Source organism: Tiliqua scincoides, chromosome 5 (assembly GCF_035046505.1).
Source record: "Tiliqua scincoides isolate rTilSci1 chromosome 5, rTilSci1.hap2, whole genome shotgun sequence".
In the NCBI taxonomy this organism is placed as follows: domain Eukaryota; kingdom Metazoa; phylum Chordata; class Lepidosauria; order Squamata; family Scincidae; genus Tiliqua; species Tiliqua scincoides.
The window spans coordinates 41,934,515-41,953,537 of NC_089825.1; the positions used below are offsets into that span (position 1 = coordinate 41,934,515).

Sequence of the window (19,023 nt, forward strand, 5' to 3'; positions counted from 1 at the left end):
CAGTTTTGTCATGGAGACACCATCTTAATTGACTTACGGATCAAGGACTTTTCCAAGCTGAGGCTGAAATTTTTCCTTGAAATCATCACTTATTTTGGGCACTAGCTTTGCTGCTCTCTTCCTGCAGAATTGAAAATAATCACAAAATATAGTTTGTCAATCACAGCATAAAGTCATCTGAGGCAGTGGCTGACCTGGAGGGGGGCAAAAGCTCCAAGCATTGCACCCACGTGGTGGTGCAGACTGCACGGGAAGCCTTCTGAGGCTTCCATCGTGGTCTCAAACAGTACTTCTGGTTTCCTATAAAAAGACAAAAGCTGAATATACAAGCGGGAACACTCAACTGTCCTCCTATAGTGACTTAATACCGTGATGTCACATTCACTGCCATCATGAACTATTCCTAAATTATGTGTGATGAAGATACTATACATATGCTGTTGCTATCCCGTTCAACACGGGGACATGTGTATCTCATAAGCAGAGGTGTTTGCTTTTGTTAAAAACACATAAAAATACAAAGCACCACATGTTGTGGTTTAAGATATTTTCCAGAAATTAAAATAGATCACTTTTCCAGTTAGAAATAATACAATGGCTGTATCTTCTGAAACTATATCACCTACCTTTTATACTTTTAAAGCATTTAAAATTAACCCGTTTCTGCTCAGCCCAAAGGTGTACACATTTGATCCCTGTTGCATATATGCAACATTGGGCAGAAACAGCTTAATAAAAAAGAGAACTTGGAATGAGAACTTAGAATACAAACACAAAATACTTTCTGCCTTTTTCATTTTTTTTCAAATCACAAAATCTGCAAAAACAAAATAAAATAAAAACCACCATTTTCAAACACCTCTACTGATAAGCCACTTTCATCTTAGGCTATTGCTACCACAAAAATTATGAACAACAGTATATTCAAACCACTACAGATTCAGGCCGCGTGTCATCAGAAAGGAGCAACTTTGTTGAAAAGTCAAGCCTCTTGAACAATATCCATCACATCTTACATTTGCAGATCATGGAGCCAGTGTAAAGTTCTAGCTACATTCCGTCCATCGTTATAGTGTGGTGTTTCTTTTCCATAAAGTTTCAGTCTGTGGAACATAGATGGATCATAGTTTCTGTTCACTGGCTCTCCTGTGGAAGGTAAGGGTCGTCATGGACTGTATGCAAAGATCTCTACACAGAGAATAAGCAAAAAATTATTTTATTTTTATTGGAAAAAATTATATTGCGCCTTTCCCTTGCCAAAGCAAAAGTCCACGGCGGCCTATAAAGCTCCATAATCAAATGTTCAATGCCTAACAGCAGTAAATAACTAAAATCAATTACAATAGAACAAAAAAGATAAAGAATCCCTCCCCTTCAAAAAAAGAAAAGAAAACCATAGAGCCATTAAAAGGGGGTAGTCCAGAAGGAAGCAGTCAAGCCACTGCACTCTTAAAGAGGCGCAGAGGCAAACACATGCCCATCAACCAAATGCCAGATGAAACAGATATGTTTTTAGCCCTCACCAAAAAGCCATGAGAGAGGGCATCGTTCTTAATTCCCCTGGAAGAGCATTCCATAATTGTGGCGCAACTGCAGAGAAGACTTGCTCCCATACCGCCGTCCTTCTAACTTGAGACAGGAACAAAATGGGAAGGAGAGCCCCCTCAGATAGATCATAGGTGGGCTGGAATGTATGGAAGAAGGCGGCCCCTCAGATAACCTCGACCCAAACCGTGCAGAGCCTTAGAGATCAATACCAGTACCTAGAATTGAGGGCAGTAATGAATGGGCAACCAGTGTAGCTGCAGAAGCAATGGTCCAGCAGAGTCAAATCATCTAGCCCCTGTAATCACCCAGACCACCGCATTCTGTACTAACTGCAGCTTTTGAACTGTCTTTGAGGGTAGTCCCATGTAAGATAGGAGATGATACGTGATCTTAATCATGAAATGGTGAAACACGGGCGTGCACATTTCGCCCCCACCCTGTCCACAGTGCCATCCCATGACTGCCTGTGTGATTAGACAGCAGCAGCATGGCAAATCCAGTGGGAGGAGAGTCATACATAGCCATGCTCCCCTCAGTGCATTTGAGAGGGCCAGCGGGTATATTATCATCACTAGCTTTCTTCAGATACAACCTTGCATTTGGAACTTTTACTTAATATTTACAAGTTCATCTTACTCACCAACATAATAATCATTGTGGGATTTAACATACAACTCATGACCTAGCCGAGCTTCCTTATCAACTTCATCAAATGTCTTGGGTGGATTTATAGTCTCTCCACCAGGGGCCTCTGGAAGTCAACCAACAGAAATAATAAAATAAACAATCTGGCTGAATGTCTTTTAAAATTCTTTACCAATACAAAGCAAAAGCAAAACATCTTTAAACTACTCAGGGCCTGTCTTCTTCAGTGCCAGCACTCCTTGGCCATTGCCAGCTCTGGCCATCACAGCTCTGGCCATGCACCTGTGGAGAGGATGCTGGGCCAGTGCTGAGGCCAGTGCCAGTTGCCATTAGGTTTCAATGCCAGAATGTCACATCACTGGAGTGTCAAACAGTACGTTTTGAAAAAATTTTGAAGCGGAAGGAGGGCAGGTGGGCTGATGGGTGGATTGGTCCGGGGGGGGGGGTGGAGCCAGACTCCAGCACTTAGACTGGATCCCAAACCCCGTCCCTTACCAGGTCAGCCCAACCCAGGCCACTCTGATTTGCGTCAGTGATTTCGCTGGCACAAATCCGAGTAGCCCCATAGGAATGGCTGCAGTGCGACATGGGGTAAGGGGAGTTCATTCCCCTTACTCCAACTTGTGCCGCAGTCAGGTCCATCCCCGTGCTGGATACAGGATAGGCCAGCTGGCTTGCTTGATCCAGCATGGGTTAGAATCAAGTTGTGAGAGGCTTGCCTAAGGCCACCTAATGCATTCAATGCAGAGGCAAGTTTAGAACCGGGAAATCTTGATTTGCAGTTCAGTCTCTTAGCTGCTACATTGCACCAGTTCACTCACTAGCCTAGCATATCTAGGTTGGTCTTAATAGAGAGAACAAAAAAGTCACTGTCCCAGTTTGTTCCCTTCCCTGTTCTCTGCCATATCAACTGCTCTTGTCTTCACTGGCAAGGTAAAAAAAAGACACTGTTACAGAAAAGGAAGAAAAAGAGTCAGGGGAGGGTCTTCCTTGATCCTTCAAACAAGAAAAACCAAGGGCTGCCAAGGGAAAATCCAAGGGAGAAACCAAGGGCTTACCCAAGGGCTGTGTGGGTAACAGTGGCCGGTTTTTAATTGTGCCAAACTCTATTAATGCTTCTGCTAGATTTATTGATTAGTGAAGTTGTAGATCTTGAAGACAGTGGCTGTGGCAAATGCCACTTAATTTTAAGTTGTATAAATTGGTACATGCGTGTTAATTAGTTTCTCTCTCTCTCATAATGAGTGTTCTTATCAGAATATTGGTTCTGGTACAAGAGCATTTTGAACAGGAGTTTTGTTTTTTTCTGTCAACTAATTCCACAATAAATTACTATGATTCTGTGTGTACTGAATACTAATATAAATACTAATTAGGCTACCTCTGATGGTTGTTACTCCAAAAGCAGTCTTTGTCACATCCAATCCTGGTGGTAGCCTTGTTGTCTGATCATGGGACTTCCCAAGGGGTGCTTCACGATGGCTCAAATAAATGGTTTCTTTCTTGTCTTTAACTTTTTGTTGAAAGCGCGTTATGGGAGGTGGATTTGCCAGTAAGGCTGCCTGAAGAAAGTGCACACAGTATAAAATATAACAGTCCTCGAATTTTGAATCATCTTTCTATGCTATGAGCTTTTTATTAACTCTGTGGAGTACTAGCACTTCCTAGTCTAATAAATCTAAAGTACAGCTTAAATTTAATATCACTTTTTCTGTTTTCTAACATTCCGGAATGTACGCACTCTCACCAATATTAACTGCTATTTCTGGAATAAAAAAAGAGTTTTTCAGGGGACATATCTGAGATCAGTAAAAATTAATAAACAGAACCCAACTGTTGAGAGATGGAATAATCGACATTTCACTGAGACACTAACTATAGCTGCAATTTTCCCAGTGACAGCAATTTCATTATTAACTTTATAACGATGTCTGGATTTTGTACAAAAATAACTCACCACCTCACTTGTATTTTTGTAAAGGAAAACAGACTGGAAAAATATAGGCCTGAACTGACCGCATGGTAAGTATCTAGAGACAGAAGATATAATCTCTCCACCAGCATGGGTTGAGGACAATCCATGTGCAGAAGTTGGGGAGCCTGTCAATGAGGGAGTGGATGTGGAGAAAAGGAATACACAGCTGAGCTTATTCTGGCTCCTTCTCTTATCCCCCTTGTACTTGCCAAGGCAACTAAAAAAAAAAATCACTGGTCATCCGGACAAGTCCAGCAACCAAAGACCACACACAAAGCTGCTGGTATGGATAGCTCACATGTAGATAAGAAGAGCCCTGCTGCATCAGACCAAAGGCCTGTAAAGTTCTGACTACCCCATGAGCAGAAGACAAAGACATACCCCTCTTCTGCTGTTGCTTCCATGCAAAAGGAAGGTACCTATAAGCAGACACCTGAGAGCGCAATCCTAAGATTGCGCTGAGCATAAGATTGCTCCTTATGCCAGCCCAGGAGTGTCACCATAAGGTGTGTCCGTCCCTCCTTTCAAGTCAGGGAGGCTGGTGCAAGGACGGTCTCCCTGTGCCGGAGTAAGCTGCGGCGGAATGTTTCAAGCCAGCAGTTGATGGGCCGGGCCTGGAGGGGGTGAGACTGGCCTCCAGCACTTAGGCTGGATCCTAACCCCCTTCCCGAGCAGCCTGGTCTGTTGCTCAGATCTCTACCAGCAATTTAGCTGACACAAATCCAAGTAGCCCCATTGCTGTGGCTGGAGCAGTGCTCGGGGTGAGGAGAAAAATATCCCCTTGTCCTGAGCTGAGCTGCAGCCACCTCCAACCCTGCACTTGATACAGCACGGGCTGGTCAGCCTGCCCTGTTCCTATACAGGTTAGGATTGGGCTATGAGCCATTCAACTGAGTCACACACTCATACAAACATGCACTTTTACATGGAAGACATATTCCATTGACAGCCTGCTACTCAGAGCTGATGAGGACTAGATTTCATGTCCATCCAAACAAATGGGAACTTTATGCTAAGGAAGAAGAAAGATTTAAATTTCTTACTTTTATGGAGGGAACACTTTTTATGCCATGTGTCAAATACGATGCAAAATCAGGATCGTTTGCTCGGCCATAAAATATTCTTTCCCCACCAGCAGGAGGACTGCTGGTGTTTCGAAACTTTTTCACAACAGGTGGAGTAATTGGCTGTAAAACAATAAGAAATGGGTTTTAAGAAGACATGTTCATTTAATGTAAGAAAATGTTTATGCAGGGATCTTCATGGTAAAAGATCCCTTTATTTTCACAAACCGCTCAAGTCAGTGGAGCAGTAGGCAATAAGCTCGGCTGTCCCGTTCCATGAAAAGTGTTTATTTATGTGTTTTATTTTCATCTCAGCACTTAGGGTGCAATCCTACCCTGCGCTGGAACAGGCAAGCCAAGAGGCTTGCGCTGTATCCAGTGCAGCATTGTGGCCATAAGCGGCTCAGCCAGAGGCAAGGGGAAACTTTTCTCCTTACCCCTGGGCAAGGGCCGCTGGCCCCTATGGGTCTCCTTGGACTTGCGCCACCTCTTGAGGTTGCGCAAGTCCAAGGAGAGCAGAGCGACTTGGAGCCACTCTGTTCTCCCTGGAACGGGGGTTGGGATCTGGCATAACTGCTGGATCCCAGACCTGCCTCCTGCTCCCCGCCCGCTCCCCACCCCTCGGGCCACCCACCTCCCTCTGCCCAGGAATGCCTCCATCCCACCTCCTCCCCGCCTAACTTTTGTCCTTGCATTGGCTCAGCCAGGCCGACACAAGAGTCAAAGAGGAGGCAGGTGCAGAGGCTTGTGTCAGCCTCCGCAGGCCGGTGCTTCTTGGAGCGCCGGCCTGGCTTCCTCTCAAGGAGGCACAAATGTGCCTTATGGCACATTTATGACCCTCCTGGGCCAGTACAAGGGACTTGCGTCAGCCCAAGAGCGCCTCTGGATTGCACCCTTAGTCATACAGATATTAAGGTGGCTTAAGTACTTTAAAAAGAGCAATAAAAGAATGCAAAACTTACAAAACATTAAAAAAAAACACAGCTGTGATATGAACAAACAAATTTGACAGGGCTACTCATAGCATCAAATTGTAAGCCTTGTAGAATGAAACAGTCATCCCAAATAGCTTGAAAATGAAGAAAGAGGAGAGCCAGCCATCTATGAACACAATCCTATGCATATCCATGGGCTATGTCAGACTGCCAATGCAAGGGAGGGCACCAGGATGCAGGTCTCTTGTTATCTGGTGTGCTCCCTGGGGCATTTGGTGGGCCACTGTGAGATACAGGAAGCTGGACTAGAGGGGCCTATGGTCTGATCCAGTGGGGCTATTCTTATGTTCTTACTGTGTTCAATGGGGCTTACTTTCAGGAAAGTGTGTATAGGATTGCAGCCCTATATAGATTTTCTAGGAATAAGCCCCACTGAATGCAGTGGGACTGTAAATATGTACAGAATTGTGTTGTAAGACAAGGGTTGCAATCCTAACCACATTTTCCTGAGAGTAAGCCCCATCGAACAAAATAGGACTTACTTCTGAGTGGATCTGGTTAGGATTGTGCCCAAGGTGTTCCAAAGGTGCAGGACTGCCTTCAGAAAGACTCTTCTCTCCTTTGTCACCAATTGTTTTTATCGTACTGGCAGATCCGTAAATAAGCTTGAAAAGGTAATGGGCAATGTGTGATAGCTTTTCAACCCAAAGATAAATAATAAAAGCTCACATTTATGTTTCCTGAGGCTGCCTGTCCCTCATGATTCTAACAATAAGGATTTGAAACACTGAGGCTTTTGGAGACTTTGGCAGGTTCAGAGGAGATTCATGTTAGTGAAAAGGAACTTCGTAATATGTGAAGAATGATTTCCTACAAATGAAAGGCTAGAGAAATATGATTTGCATGTAGGGGCTGTGGCGCCTTTCTTGAATTACAGCCTTTGGTCTGGACTCTGGTGCCATTACCTTACTATTCAGCTTCCTGACAAAGTTATAATTAGAGTTTTCTGGAAATGCCCTGCATCTTGTGTCTCCAATTCCCTTAAATACAGAACCAGAAAGATACAGAAGGGGCAAGGAAGAGAGACTACACCAGGCTCAAATAACAGATGCCGCAATGGCTAAGAAGAGGGACAATATAAGATTTCTCTTCAGTCCAGTCTTGGAAAACCATTTGTCTCTTGAATGAAGTATGAGATTTTTATGACAGGAAAAGAGCTCCTAAAGTGGAGCACAAACTGTGACATACTAAGGACATATGCTGAGTCATCCCCCGCAGCAACTTTTTGTAGTAGACTGGATTTTGTTCAGGGTGAGGAGGTTGCAAATTTGGCAAGTTTCATAAGGACTGCCCCAGGACTGCCCAAGATGTCTGGTGCCTGGGGCAGAACACCAAATGCTGCCCCCCAACAGCACACCAGCAGTTTTCTCTGCCACAACTCCTCACACGAGAGAGAGAAACAGAGTGGAAAGAGAAGTGGAGAGTGGTCGTGCTTTGGAGATGCTCTAGCTTGCCCTCTCTTCTTCTCCAAACTACCTCTTCCATTCTGTTTCCCTCGTCCACTGGCGTACCTGCAAAGGGTCAGGGGGGCAAATGCCCCAGAGCACCACTCAGGGTGGCACCACAACCCTCTCCCCCACCCACCCACCCATTATTTTTAACAGGCCTTTCCAGCCCTTTCCAAGGCCTTTTGAGGGTCAGGGAGGCTGCCTGTGGCCTCCCTGGCCCCCAGAAGGCCTTCTGAGGCCTCCAGAGCCTCTAAAAGCATCACTTTTTGATGAAAATCAGAATTGATCTTTTAGGCTTTCTGGAAGCCTCAGAAGGCCCTCCTGAGGCCTCAGAAGAACTTCAGGGACCAGGAAGGCCGCGGGCAGCCTCCCCAGCCCTCAGAAGGCCTCCAGACATGCCCAATGTGGGGTGGGGCAGCATGGGGGGCGGCATTTTGTGCGCCTATCCCCAGTCGGCACAGCAGCTAGGATCAGAATTGCCTTTTTTTTTTCCTTTTTCCAAAGAAAAGCACCAGGAGGAGAAGTGACAGAAAAGACACCCCCTGTCAAATGTCTGCCTGAGGCAAATGCCTCAGTAGTTCTCATAGATGGGCCAGCCCTGGAATGCCTCTTTCTGTTTCTACTCCTGTTCAACATAACATCAGGCAATAGCTGTCAGAGCATTTCCAGAGGCCATAAAATGAACCTTTTTCCTAGGTACAATATCCCCGATCTAATGCCAATGACATATGATACTCTGTTCCCATATTGAAAACATAGTTTTGCTACTGGAGGAGTATTGCTTGCTGTGGGAGATGGGGATCTCCACTGGTAGACCATAGTTATTAGGACCTTAGTTATTAGGACCATAGTTATTAGAAGCTAGATGCATCTCATGTCGGCTGTAAACATTTTTCTTTCTTCAGTTTTCAGGCTAGTATCTTTATCAATGTTTTCATAAAACTTGCATAACAGCTGTGGTTCACATAGTAACTGTGTGAGATTCACACAGCACCAGTTTAAAACATTCAAGGTACTATGGGTTTCCCCAAAGATAAATACTATATACCAAACTAGTCATAGCAGAGAGAGAGAGAGGCTACAGATATGGTAGGAAATTACCCCCCTCCTGGATCCACTACAGCCATTACCAGGAATTCCACCTGATGTTGTTTTCATACTCACATATATGGCACTAAAACACCTATCAATATTCAGAAGATCTGCATGTTGTTAAAGGAGGATAGGAAGCCCATAAAGCAAGGCGAGAGAATGTGCTGTGATCCATTGAAATAATTAGTTTCTGTGGCAAAAAGTGGTAGTACTGTATTTACAAATATTGGTATACAAGAAGAAGCAAGGCTTGACAAACTGACACAGGAAATATGGTACTTACCCGGGGTAAGATTTCAGTGAGACATGTGGCAGCTGTTTCTCCAATTGGGATCAGCTTTCCAGCCTGCAAAACACAAGCAAACAGCATGGAGGGCAAAAAACCATCAGAAAGATGAGGCTCATTTCATAAATACATACTGCATTGTTAGTTTGCACTTGCTCGTTTATTTCAGATGGGTGGCAAACTTTCTTATGAGGAATCTTTAACTTACAGCCCAATCTATGCATGTTTACTCAGAACTAAGTTCCACTGAGTTCTATAGGACCTATCTCCAGGGAAGTGCATATAGGACTGTACCCTTAATCAGCATATTCATCACTCCCCTTCTTGTGGATGGTCAGATCTACTTGTTACTTGTTTCCTTGAACCATTTTCCCACTCCAACTCCATAAATGCTGAGTGCCTTTTGAGCTGAGCCCCAGAATGATTCCACAATCTGCATGTTGTCCATTTTTGCCACATACAAGGTAACATAAGTACAAGCATCGTACATCTAAGCATGTGCAGAATGTATTGGTCTTTGCTTATACCCAGAGCCCAAACCTATGCATATCTACCCAGAAGGAAGTACCATTACAGCCAATGGAGCTTACTCCCAGGTAAATGTGGATAGAATTACAACCACAGTCTCACACATGTGGTATGGACCTTCCTTTAAGATCTGATGTCATGACTTCCAGTTAAGCTTGAGACTATAGAATACAGGAATCTGACTCCGGCAAGAGTCAGGCTGCTGGTTCATCTCCCTTATTTACTCTGCCTCACAGCAGTTCTCCAAAGTCTCAGGATGAGTTTTCTTCCAAAATGCTTTCAGCTGGAAAAGCAAAAGACTGGGCTAGGCCCTCTATGATGCAAAATATCTGCTTTACCACTATGGACTCTCCCTAGAAATGGGAGGAGCCCTTGTGTCTAAGCACCTCGCAGTGCAGGGTGTTTGTTTTTGGTAATCAGAGAAGGGGAGTTGCTGGAGAAGTGGAATTAGTGCAATTAGCCTGTGGAACTCCTTGCCGCAGGATGTGGTGATGGCATCTGGCCTGGATGCCTTTAAAAGGGAATTGGACAGATTTCTGGAGTTAAAGCCCATTATCACAGGTTACAAGCCATGATGGGTATCTGAAACCTCCTGGTTTTAGAAGTAGGCTACTTTGGAACACCAGGTGCAAGGGACTGGCACCAGGATGCAGGTCTCTTGTCTTGTGTGCTCCCTGGCAGCCCAATCCTATGCGTGTCTGCTCAAAAGTAAGTCCCATGAGAGTCAACGCGGCTTACTCTCAAAAAAGTGTGGATAGAGTTGGGCTGTGAGGCATCTGGTGGGCCACTGTGAGATACAGGAAGCCGGATTAGATGGGGCTTTGACCAGATCCAGCAGGGTTCTTATGAAAAGCACTAGTGGTTGTGGGGCTTATGGAGGGGTAAGGGAAAATAATTTCTCTTTCCCCTCCCAAGTCTCTTGATTCTACCCCCCCCCCCCCATAACAGCAGGGGAGAGTGGATAGAGGGATGTTATTTCCCTCTCCAGAATCAGGGGACATCACCAAAATTGAGTGTCAGGAGAATGGGAAAATATTTCTTTACCCAGCACTAGTCTGTGGAACTCCTTGCCACAGGATGGCATCTTGCCTAGATGCCTTTAAAAGGGGACACATTTCTGGAGGAAAAGTCCATCATGGGTTACAAGCCATGATGGGCTGTGCAACCTCCTGATTTTAGAAATGGGCTACATCAGGATGCCAGACGCAAGGGAGGGCACCAGGATGCAGGTCTCTTGTTGTCTTGTGTGCTTCCTGGGGCCATCTGGGGGCTACTGTGAGATGCAGCAAGTTGGACTGGATCAGTGCCCTGGGCCTGATCCTGCAAGTCTCTTCCTATGGAAGGGGTAAGTAAGTGGTGGGTACGACCCACTTCTGCAGTGCTGGAGGGGGGATGCAAGCAAGGGGGGGGAGTGAAGGGCGCAGAGAAAACTCACTGTGGGCAACTGGGGAAACCGGTCAGTGAACTTGCCATCATACACGTTCCTTTCCACGCCGCGCAGCCCCTTGACGGGAGTCCCTCCCACCATCCTGGCAGGAGGGAGCTCGCCGGCCAGGGGAACAGAGGGCGTCACAGTCCCGGCAGCAAGAGCACCTGGCTGTTTATGCGGGTAGCCTAGCAACGGGCTCCAGGTGGGCGCCCAAGGTCTCCCCCTGCAGGCAGGCCTTGGGAAGCGCAGCCCAGAACGCGTTGGTTTTTCTATCAACCGGAACAGCAGTAGCAGGTAGTCATCACAATGACCATTATGGTTGTGAAATCGCCCAGGGACTGAAAAGAGAGGTGCAGACTGGTCTCAAGTCTGCTTTGAGCCATGCCATCTTGTCAAGATGCTGTGGGGTGCACTCTGCACATGCTCAGGGACAGGTGACCAGACGTCCTCTTTTGTGCACACTGCACATGCTCAGGGACCAGACGTCCTCCTTTTTGTGCACTCTGCACATGCTCAAGGTGACCAGACATTCTTTTATGCACTCTGCACATGCTCAAGAGGACCAGGCATCCTCTTTTGTTCACTCTTCACATGCTCAAGGTGACTAGATGCCTTCTTTTGTGCACTCTGCACATGCTCGGGGTGGCCAGACATCTTTTTCCAGGACATGTCCTCTTTTTTAGCCTCATGTTCTGGAAAAGAACTTAAATATCCTCCTTTTCCCTGTGAGCAGGCAATGCCTAGCCTTCTTGCAATTAATAAATTCTATGTAATATACACTTTTAAATTTAATAATAAGTAATCTAGTGATTAAATTAACCACATTAAATCCTTATACAAGTGTTTTTAGCTTTCATTTTGTCATGTCCTACATTTGACTTGGATGTCCTGCATTTTGGGATGCCTTGTCCTCTTTTGCGGTTATAACATCTGGTCCACCCTGCAAATGTTCCTTCTACGTATTATAGTTTCTCATGTTTCAAAGCTGATCTAGCACTGGAAATAGATTTCGGAGTTACCACTTTGTTATATTCACGAACAGGATAGTAAAAGAGTGGACTTGCCTGGTGTTTTCAAGCTATCCTCATACTGAACTAAGGGCGCAATCCTAACTGCGCCCTAGGTTGGCACAAGTCCCTTGCGCCAGTCCAGGAGGGTCGCAAACATGCGATAAAGCACCTTTCTGCCTCCTCGGGAGTCAGCTGGGCTGCGCAGGGAGGTGCGCTGGCCCACAGAGTCTGCATTCAGCCTCCGCACCAACTTGGGGAGAGAGGGTTGCATCAGCTGACGCTGGGGTCTGGGGAGTGTGGGGAGGAGGCGGGAAGGAGGTGTCCTGGGGTAGGCGGGAGGGGAGTGGGAGGCGGGTTTGGGACACACCTGTTATGCTGGATCCCAACCCTGTTCCCCAAACAGCGCAGAACGACTTGAAACTGCTCCATTCTCCTCAGACTTGTGCCGCCGCCTAAGATGGCACAAGTCCGAGGAGACCTATTGGGGTCGTGGTGGCTTACCCCGGGGTAAGGAGAAGAGTTTCCCCTTGCCTCCAGCTGAGCCACTTCTGGCCCCAATCTTGTGCTGGATACAGCGAAGACCTCCTGGCCTGCCTGTTCCAGTGCAAGATAGGTTTGCACTGCATAGTTGCAATCCTATCTATGCATACTTACCTGGGAGTAAGCCTCATTGAGCACACTGGGGCTTACTTCTAAGTGATCAGATCATGCTGTAAGAGGTTAAATCCATGTCTGATGCCTGGATTTTTCCTCAAATCTTCAAATCTGATTCTTTCCATTAGCACAAAACCCGTTACCCCAAATTGAACATAAAGCATCTTAGCATCCAATATAGTAGTAATCGTTCACTGATGTCTGAGCTGACTGGGGAAATGTATTTTGATGAAGTATTCTTCCAATTCATGTTTATATTTGATTATGCTGTTCCATGAAGCAATTCTGATTCTATTTAAATAACACATAAACGTTCATTGAACAAGTTTAGAATGATCAACCTTTAGTTTTGCCCTCACAGCAGTTATAACCCTCACTGCAGTTATAAAATGCAATAACTGTAATAACCTTCATTGCAGTTATAAAAGAGTTGTTAAAGTATGCTCAAGGATAGCTGATCTGCTCACATGGACCTTAATTGTGCACTCTCACTACTCTACCTAAACTGTGAAAAATAGTGTAAACAACATGGAAATCTCTAGAGATCTCCAGTCCAGATCATATACGAGAGTATATGCATTTGCAGGAATGCATATACAAAGCACAATTTGGAAATATTCCAGACTTCCTCACAATTCTTGCACGCTATCATTGTGACTCCAGCTCTGGCTCATTTATAAAGCACCAATACATGAATGTGATTAAATGCCAAGATTTTTGTTTATATTTGAAAAAAACTTCAGCTTCACTTTATTCAAAAATCAGCCTATTGGGAGAAGAGAGGTCCCAGGGCTATTCATTTTCATACATAAAAGACACAAGAGAACGGAATATTGCACCATTCATAAAGTCTCTTGTCATATGTTTTAAAATCAGGAGATGCAGGGCCAGCGCATCCATAAAGCCAACTAAGCAATCGTCTCAGATCACAGACTGACAGGGTATCCCAGCCCCCACTTGCCAGATGCCATCCAGACCAGATGCCATCACTACATCCTGTGGTAAGGAGTTCCACAGACAAATTGCATGCTGGGTAAATAAATATTTTCTTTTGTCTTGGAACACCTGCCACATCTGTGGAACTCTGTGCCACAGGATGAAGTGATGGCATCTGGCCTGGATGCCTTTAAAAGGGGATTGGACAAATTTCTGGAGGAAAATTCCATCACAGGTTACAAGCCACGATGGGTATGTGCAATTGCCTGGTTTTAGAAGTAGGCTACCACAGAAAGCCAGGTGTGGGGGTGGCACCAGGATGCAAGTCTCCTGTTGTCTTGTATGCTCCCTGAGGCATCTGGTGGGCCACTGAGAGATACAGGAGGCTGGACTATATGGGATTTTGGCCTGATCCAGCCAGGCTTTTCTTATAAGAAAAGGCCACGAATAACAGAAGTGCTGTGGGGAGGGGCAATACTTTGTCTCCACCAGTGATATACTGATATCTTTCTTTCCCATAGGGATAAGTGACTACTATATAATCATACAGGAAATGCATCAAAAGATGTGTACTCAGGTGTGTACAGTATGGGATGGGGAATAAACACGCTAGGCCTAAATGGTGGCTGCAGTCTCAGAGAACACAGAAACTAAAACTGAAATGTCTCTATCAGATTTTATTCTAGTTCTCCCCACTAGATGTCCTCATTTCCTGCACCCTGGTCGTGGTGAAGTTCAAGAGTAAAGAAACATGACAAATATAAATAAACCAAGCATTATTGAAGGCGAGACTCTGATTGGAAGCATTTTGAATATGGGATGGATAATACATTGGAGAAATCAATTATAAGGTGCTTCTGAAAAATGCTTGAATTTAAAAGGCATCAAATTTACTATATGGCTGTGAGACCTGGACTCTAACGAAACATGATTAACAGAAAATAGACAGTTTTGCCACCTGCTGTCTATGTAAAATAATGAAAGTTAGCTGATGGCAACAATGGAGAAATAAAGATGTATGAATTCAAGCAGATGAGAAACCACCTTCAGTGCAGGTTTTAAAATCTAGGCGCGCTGATTTGGCCATATACTGTGTGTGATCAACTCTTGTCTAGTCAAGCAAACATAGACTCATAGAGTCAGAAGGCGCATAATGGGTCATCTAGTCCAACCCCCTGCCTTAGGCATGTAATGCCATGTAATGCCAAAAGTGTTGGGAAAAGACCAAGTGGAAGACCAAAGAAAAGATGGCTGAATAACATCCTAGAGGATCTGAAATATATAAAATGTGGTTTGCCAACTGCCACACTTCTTTGTCAAGATCGCACAGGATGGCTTAAAATCATTGAGGATGCTGCTACACTATTTCAACGGGAACTTGTTTTACAACATGGCATCAACAACACATGAAAAGAGAGGGAGAGAGATGATGATGATGATGATAATAATAATAATAATAATAATAATACATGTATTTCTATACCGCATTTCTCCTCCGACTTTATTCAAGGCGGTTTACATGGGCAGGCAATTTAAATCCCCGTAGGGATTTTTACAATTAGAAAGGTTCTATCAAGAAACCACAACAATCAGATGTTTCGTTCTTGATCTGGCCGCACATTCTGGCCTCTATCCTCCCACGCTCAGAGCAGATGGAATAACTCGGCTCAGCTTGTCAGCTGCTTCAAGGTTGCACGGTGCCGGTGGCCTCGAACTGGCGACCTTCAGATGTTATCTTCAGGCAAATGGAGGCTCAACCCTCTAGACCAGACCTCCTGCCAATAGTTCTATTCTATTCCACGTGGCATTTATTCTAGAACTGTTTTTTTTATGCCTCATGTGATACAGAGGAGGAGAAAAAAGGAGGCAACAGGCCAAGATTCACCATTATTTCCACCTCCGACTGCTGCTGCCCCCTTAAAAACGGCAGATATTTTGGGTGAAAGTGACTATCGGGGCAAGCCTATGTATGTCTCAGAAGTAAGCCCCATTGAAGTCAGTGGGATTAACTCCCAGGTGAACGTGTATAGGATTGCACACTATGTCATCTTGGAATTCTTGATGTTGATGATAAAGAAAGCTAAGGGTAGCAGAAGTGTGCCTTGGATTTCTGCAGCTGATTTTAATGGGCTCAGAGGACAATGAAGACTTATCACATGGCCAGTCAAAAACAGTCCAAGAGAGAAGAGAGCAAGACACTGTAGGCACAATCACAAACAGTTCTCACAAGAAGAAAAATTGGGAGACATCTAAGGAAACCAGAGTAGATGCGCAGAGACCTTTCTGAAAAGTTGAGAAGAACATGTACAAAAGCTGGAAGGAGAGACTGCTAACAAAGGAACAGTAAAGTACACCCCACACCCACAGGGATGATGTCAGGTAGGCTAAAGCACAGAAGGAGCTGTGGCTGGCACTGGATGCCAAAAATAACAAAAAGAAGAGTGTGGGTGTTTGTTTTTTGCTGTGTCTGAAAAAAGAGGAAGGTCGAGGAAGTGGTTGGTCGGTTCCATGGAGAAGACATGGTAATAGATGACAGAGAAAAGACAGCGCTGCATAACTCCTATTTAAAATCTGTTTTCTCCCACAACGTGGCCTAACCTTGTAGCACTATTATTATTAATTATTATTAACAGTATTTAATAAAGAGGAACTAGGGACATCATGGCTGAAAATAGGGAAAGAGATGGTAAGTTACTGTACATAGTTCACCTTAAGTTATCTAGCTACTTTGAATGAATTTTAAGTCCTCAGGATCAGAACTACACCCCAGGATACTGAAAGAACTTGCAAGTGTGATCTCAGAGCCGCTCTTTGTAATCTTTGAGAACTCCTAAAAACCTCTCCTGGTGCCTGAAGATTGGAGATAAGCAATATCATCCCTGTCTTTTCAAAAGGGAAAAGGAAGATATGGGAAACTACAAACTGGTCACCTTGACGTCAATACCTGGAACAGATTATTAAGCAGAATGAAAGCATTTTGGAAAAAGCAGGGTGATTTCTGGGGATCAGCATGGGTTTGTCAAGAACCAGTCATGGCAGACTTCATCTCCTTTTTAGACAGAGTGACTAGTCTGGTAGAATGTGGGAACACTGTGGCTATCCTGCACTAGTGAAATATAGTTATCTAGACTTCCGTAAAGTTTCTAAGAATGTCTCCAATTATATTCTTATGGATAGAATGATAAATGTGGGCTACATAGTATTACCATTAGGTCAGCTCAAAGCTGGCTTGAGAACCATAACTCAAACCATAAATGTTAAATAGTTGTAGCACATATTTCTTAAGAATGATGTTAAAGGTCTGTGAACAGAGTTATCCTATCCAGTAAGTGTGATGCCGATTCAGTCAAAGTTTCTTTACTTGCGGAGACTTCAGGTTCATCCAGTTCTATAAGTTATGCACATTAATGCTGTAAGGAAAGGTACAAGGAGAAAGTAGGCTGACTAAGGGGAATAGAGCCTAGGGGTTAGTGCTCATGTACCGCTTCCTGCTCTCCACTTTCTGTTTTTATTCGGTCAGAAGCTGAATCGGGGGGGGGGGGAGATCTGATTCCTATTTGCTGCCTCCATACCAGGCTACAGAAACTAGGAAGGGGGGGGCCATCTAGGAGAAACCCTCTCCCAGGAAAACACTGAACTTCAGGGGTTCTTACTGAAAATCAAAACCACAGTAGCACCTGCAAGGGTGATCAGACACAACAATCCACTGAATTACCCATGAACATGGACTGGGCAAGCAAAGATTCAAAATGTAACTGGTTTATTAAAAATCCAAAGGAAAGGGAATTTAAAAAATGAATGAGAAAATGAGGGGGGGGAGGAAAAGTACAAGCAGGCTGATGGAAAATGCCTGAACTTTTCTAGATGAATGCCAAGAAAACACTAGGGGCAGTAACGAATAACATGAAGCAGATGGAGCTGGGATCCTTCTCAAGAGCAAAGTGCACAACACCCCCTCTCCATGCACTGTGTCACTAAACTGATGACGTTTACAACCTCACTTGTAGTGGAAAAAAGAGCAAACAAAGCAAAATAAGTCCCTGACACACCTAACTAGGATTATAATCCTTTTCCTAGCTACTCACTTTGTCCAAAGAGTCCTGGTCCCTGAACTAACTGGAGAGAAAGTGGGCGCATCGTCTGCAAACCAACGTATTTCATTGCAGACCTGGAAGTAAAACACACAATCATCCTTCTGCTTGAACTTAATGTAGGTTTGATGATATCTTCAAATTACCTGTTTGGAGGACTGGACCCCATCTGGCCACTCCATCTAGACCAGGGGTGTCCAAACATTTTGGCAGGAGGGTTACATAATCTCTCTGACACTGTGTCAGGGGTCGGGGGGAAAAAGAATTAATTTACATTTACAATTTGAATAAATTTATATAAATGAATTCATTAGAGATGGAACTTATATGAATGCATGACAGTCTTGCAGTAGCTCAAGGCCTATAAAAGGCCTTGCACAAAGCAAGACCTGTCTTGCATCACAGATGTGAAGCAGCAAGTAGTGGAGGGAGCCCTTGTCCCACAATTCATGGGAGAGGTCGACCAGGCGTCCTCACACTGAGAGCAGTTGCGTTGGGCCAGCATGGGCTCCAGCAAGTCTCCAGAAGGCCAGAGGCTCATTGGAGACTGGGAACTCCCAGCAGGCCAGATTGGGAGCCCCTGAGGCCTCCCCTGAGGCCGGGGTTTGGGCACCCCTGATCTAGATAGATAGGCTTGGCTGCCTAATCTGTGAGGTTTAGCTAATCTAGACAAAGAATGATTCAAATCCTCAAATGCATATGGCTGGCTGGTAATGGCATTTCAATAAAGGACAAAAACCGCTGGAGGGAGATGTCTCATCAGTCAGTCAGACTGCTGAATTGTCCAACAGCTTCTGGGGAGTTATGGCTGCAATCCTATCCACACTTACCTGGGAGTAAGCCCCATTGACTATAACGTGACTTACTTCTGAGTAGACATGCATAGGATTGGGCTGCAAATGTATTTAAAAATACCAGCAAAAAAAATAGGCAAAAGGGGGGGTGAAAACAAGTCATTCATCATGCTAGCTTGAGAGCAATGAGATCACTGATTTTCCCTTCAGGTTCACATTGCCTTTCTTGGCTTCCAGCCCATTGTTCAGGTCATTATGATCTCTTGCACTTCCTTGTTAACTTTTCCTTCCTCCTCTTTTTATCTTTAAACTAAGATAAATACAGTATATCTACATTTGCTTCATTACCAAAGTGGGATAAAGTCACCTTCAACTGAGACTTAGAATATTTACTCTACTTTTAATAGATGTATTTTGTTATAACATGGTAGGAAGAAACAGGATTCAGAGGTAACTCTGTCTGCATACACAATCCCAAATTAAAAGTTAAGATTGAGTCAGTGGAATCTATGAGAAATTGCATACATT

General features: G+C 44.5%; 1 protein-coding gene across 1 annotated transcript in view; it reads right to left on the reverse strand.

Annotated features, from left to right (window-relative positions):
- The window catches only part of EFHB (EF-hand domain family member B), a 32,823-nt gene that overhangs the window by 8,024 nt on the left and 5,776 nt on the right, over positions 1-19,023 (reverse strand). Inside the window, exons 2-7 of the mRNA XM_066628639.1 lie at positions 9,051-9,113; positions 5,212-5,355; positions 3,575-3,755; positions 2,189-2,299; positions 1,017-1,146; positions 38-121 (exon numbers count right to left, since the gene is read on the reverse strand). Coding sequence (XP_066484736.1) covers positions 38-121; positions 1,017-1,146; positions 2,189-2,299; positions 3,575-3,755; positions 5,212-5,355; positions 9,051-9,113 — 713 coding nt within the window. The remainder of the gene's footprint in view (positions 1-37; positions 122-1,016; positions 1,147-2,188; positions 2,300-3,574; positions 3,756-5,211; positions 5,356-9,050; positions 9,114-19,023) is intronic.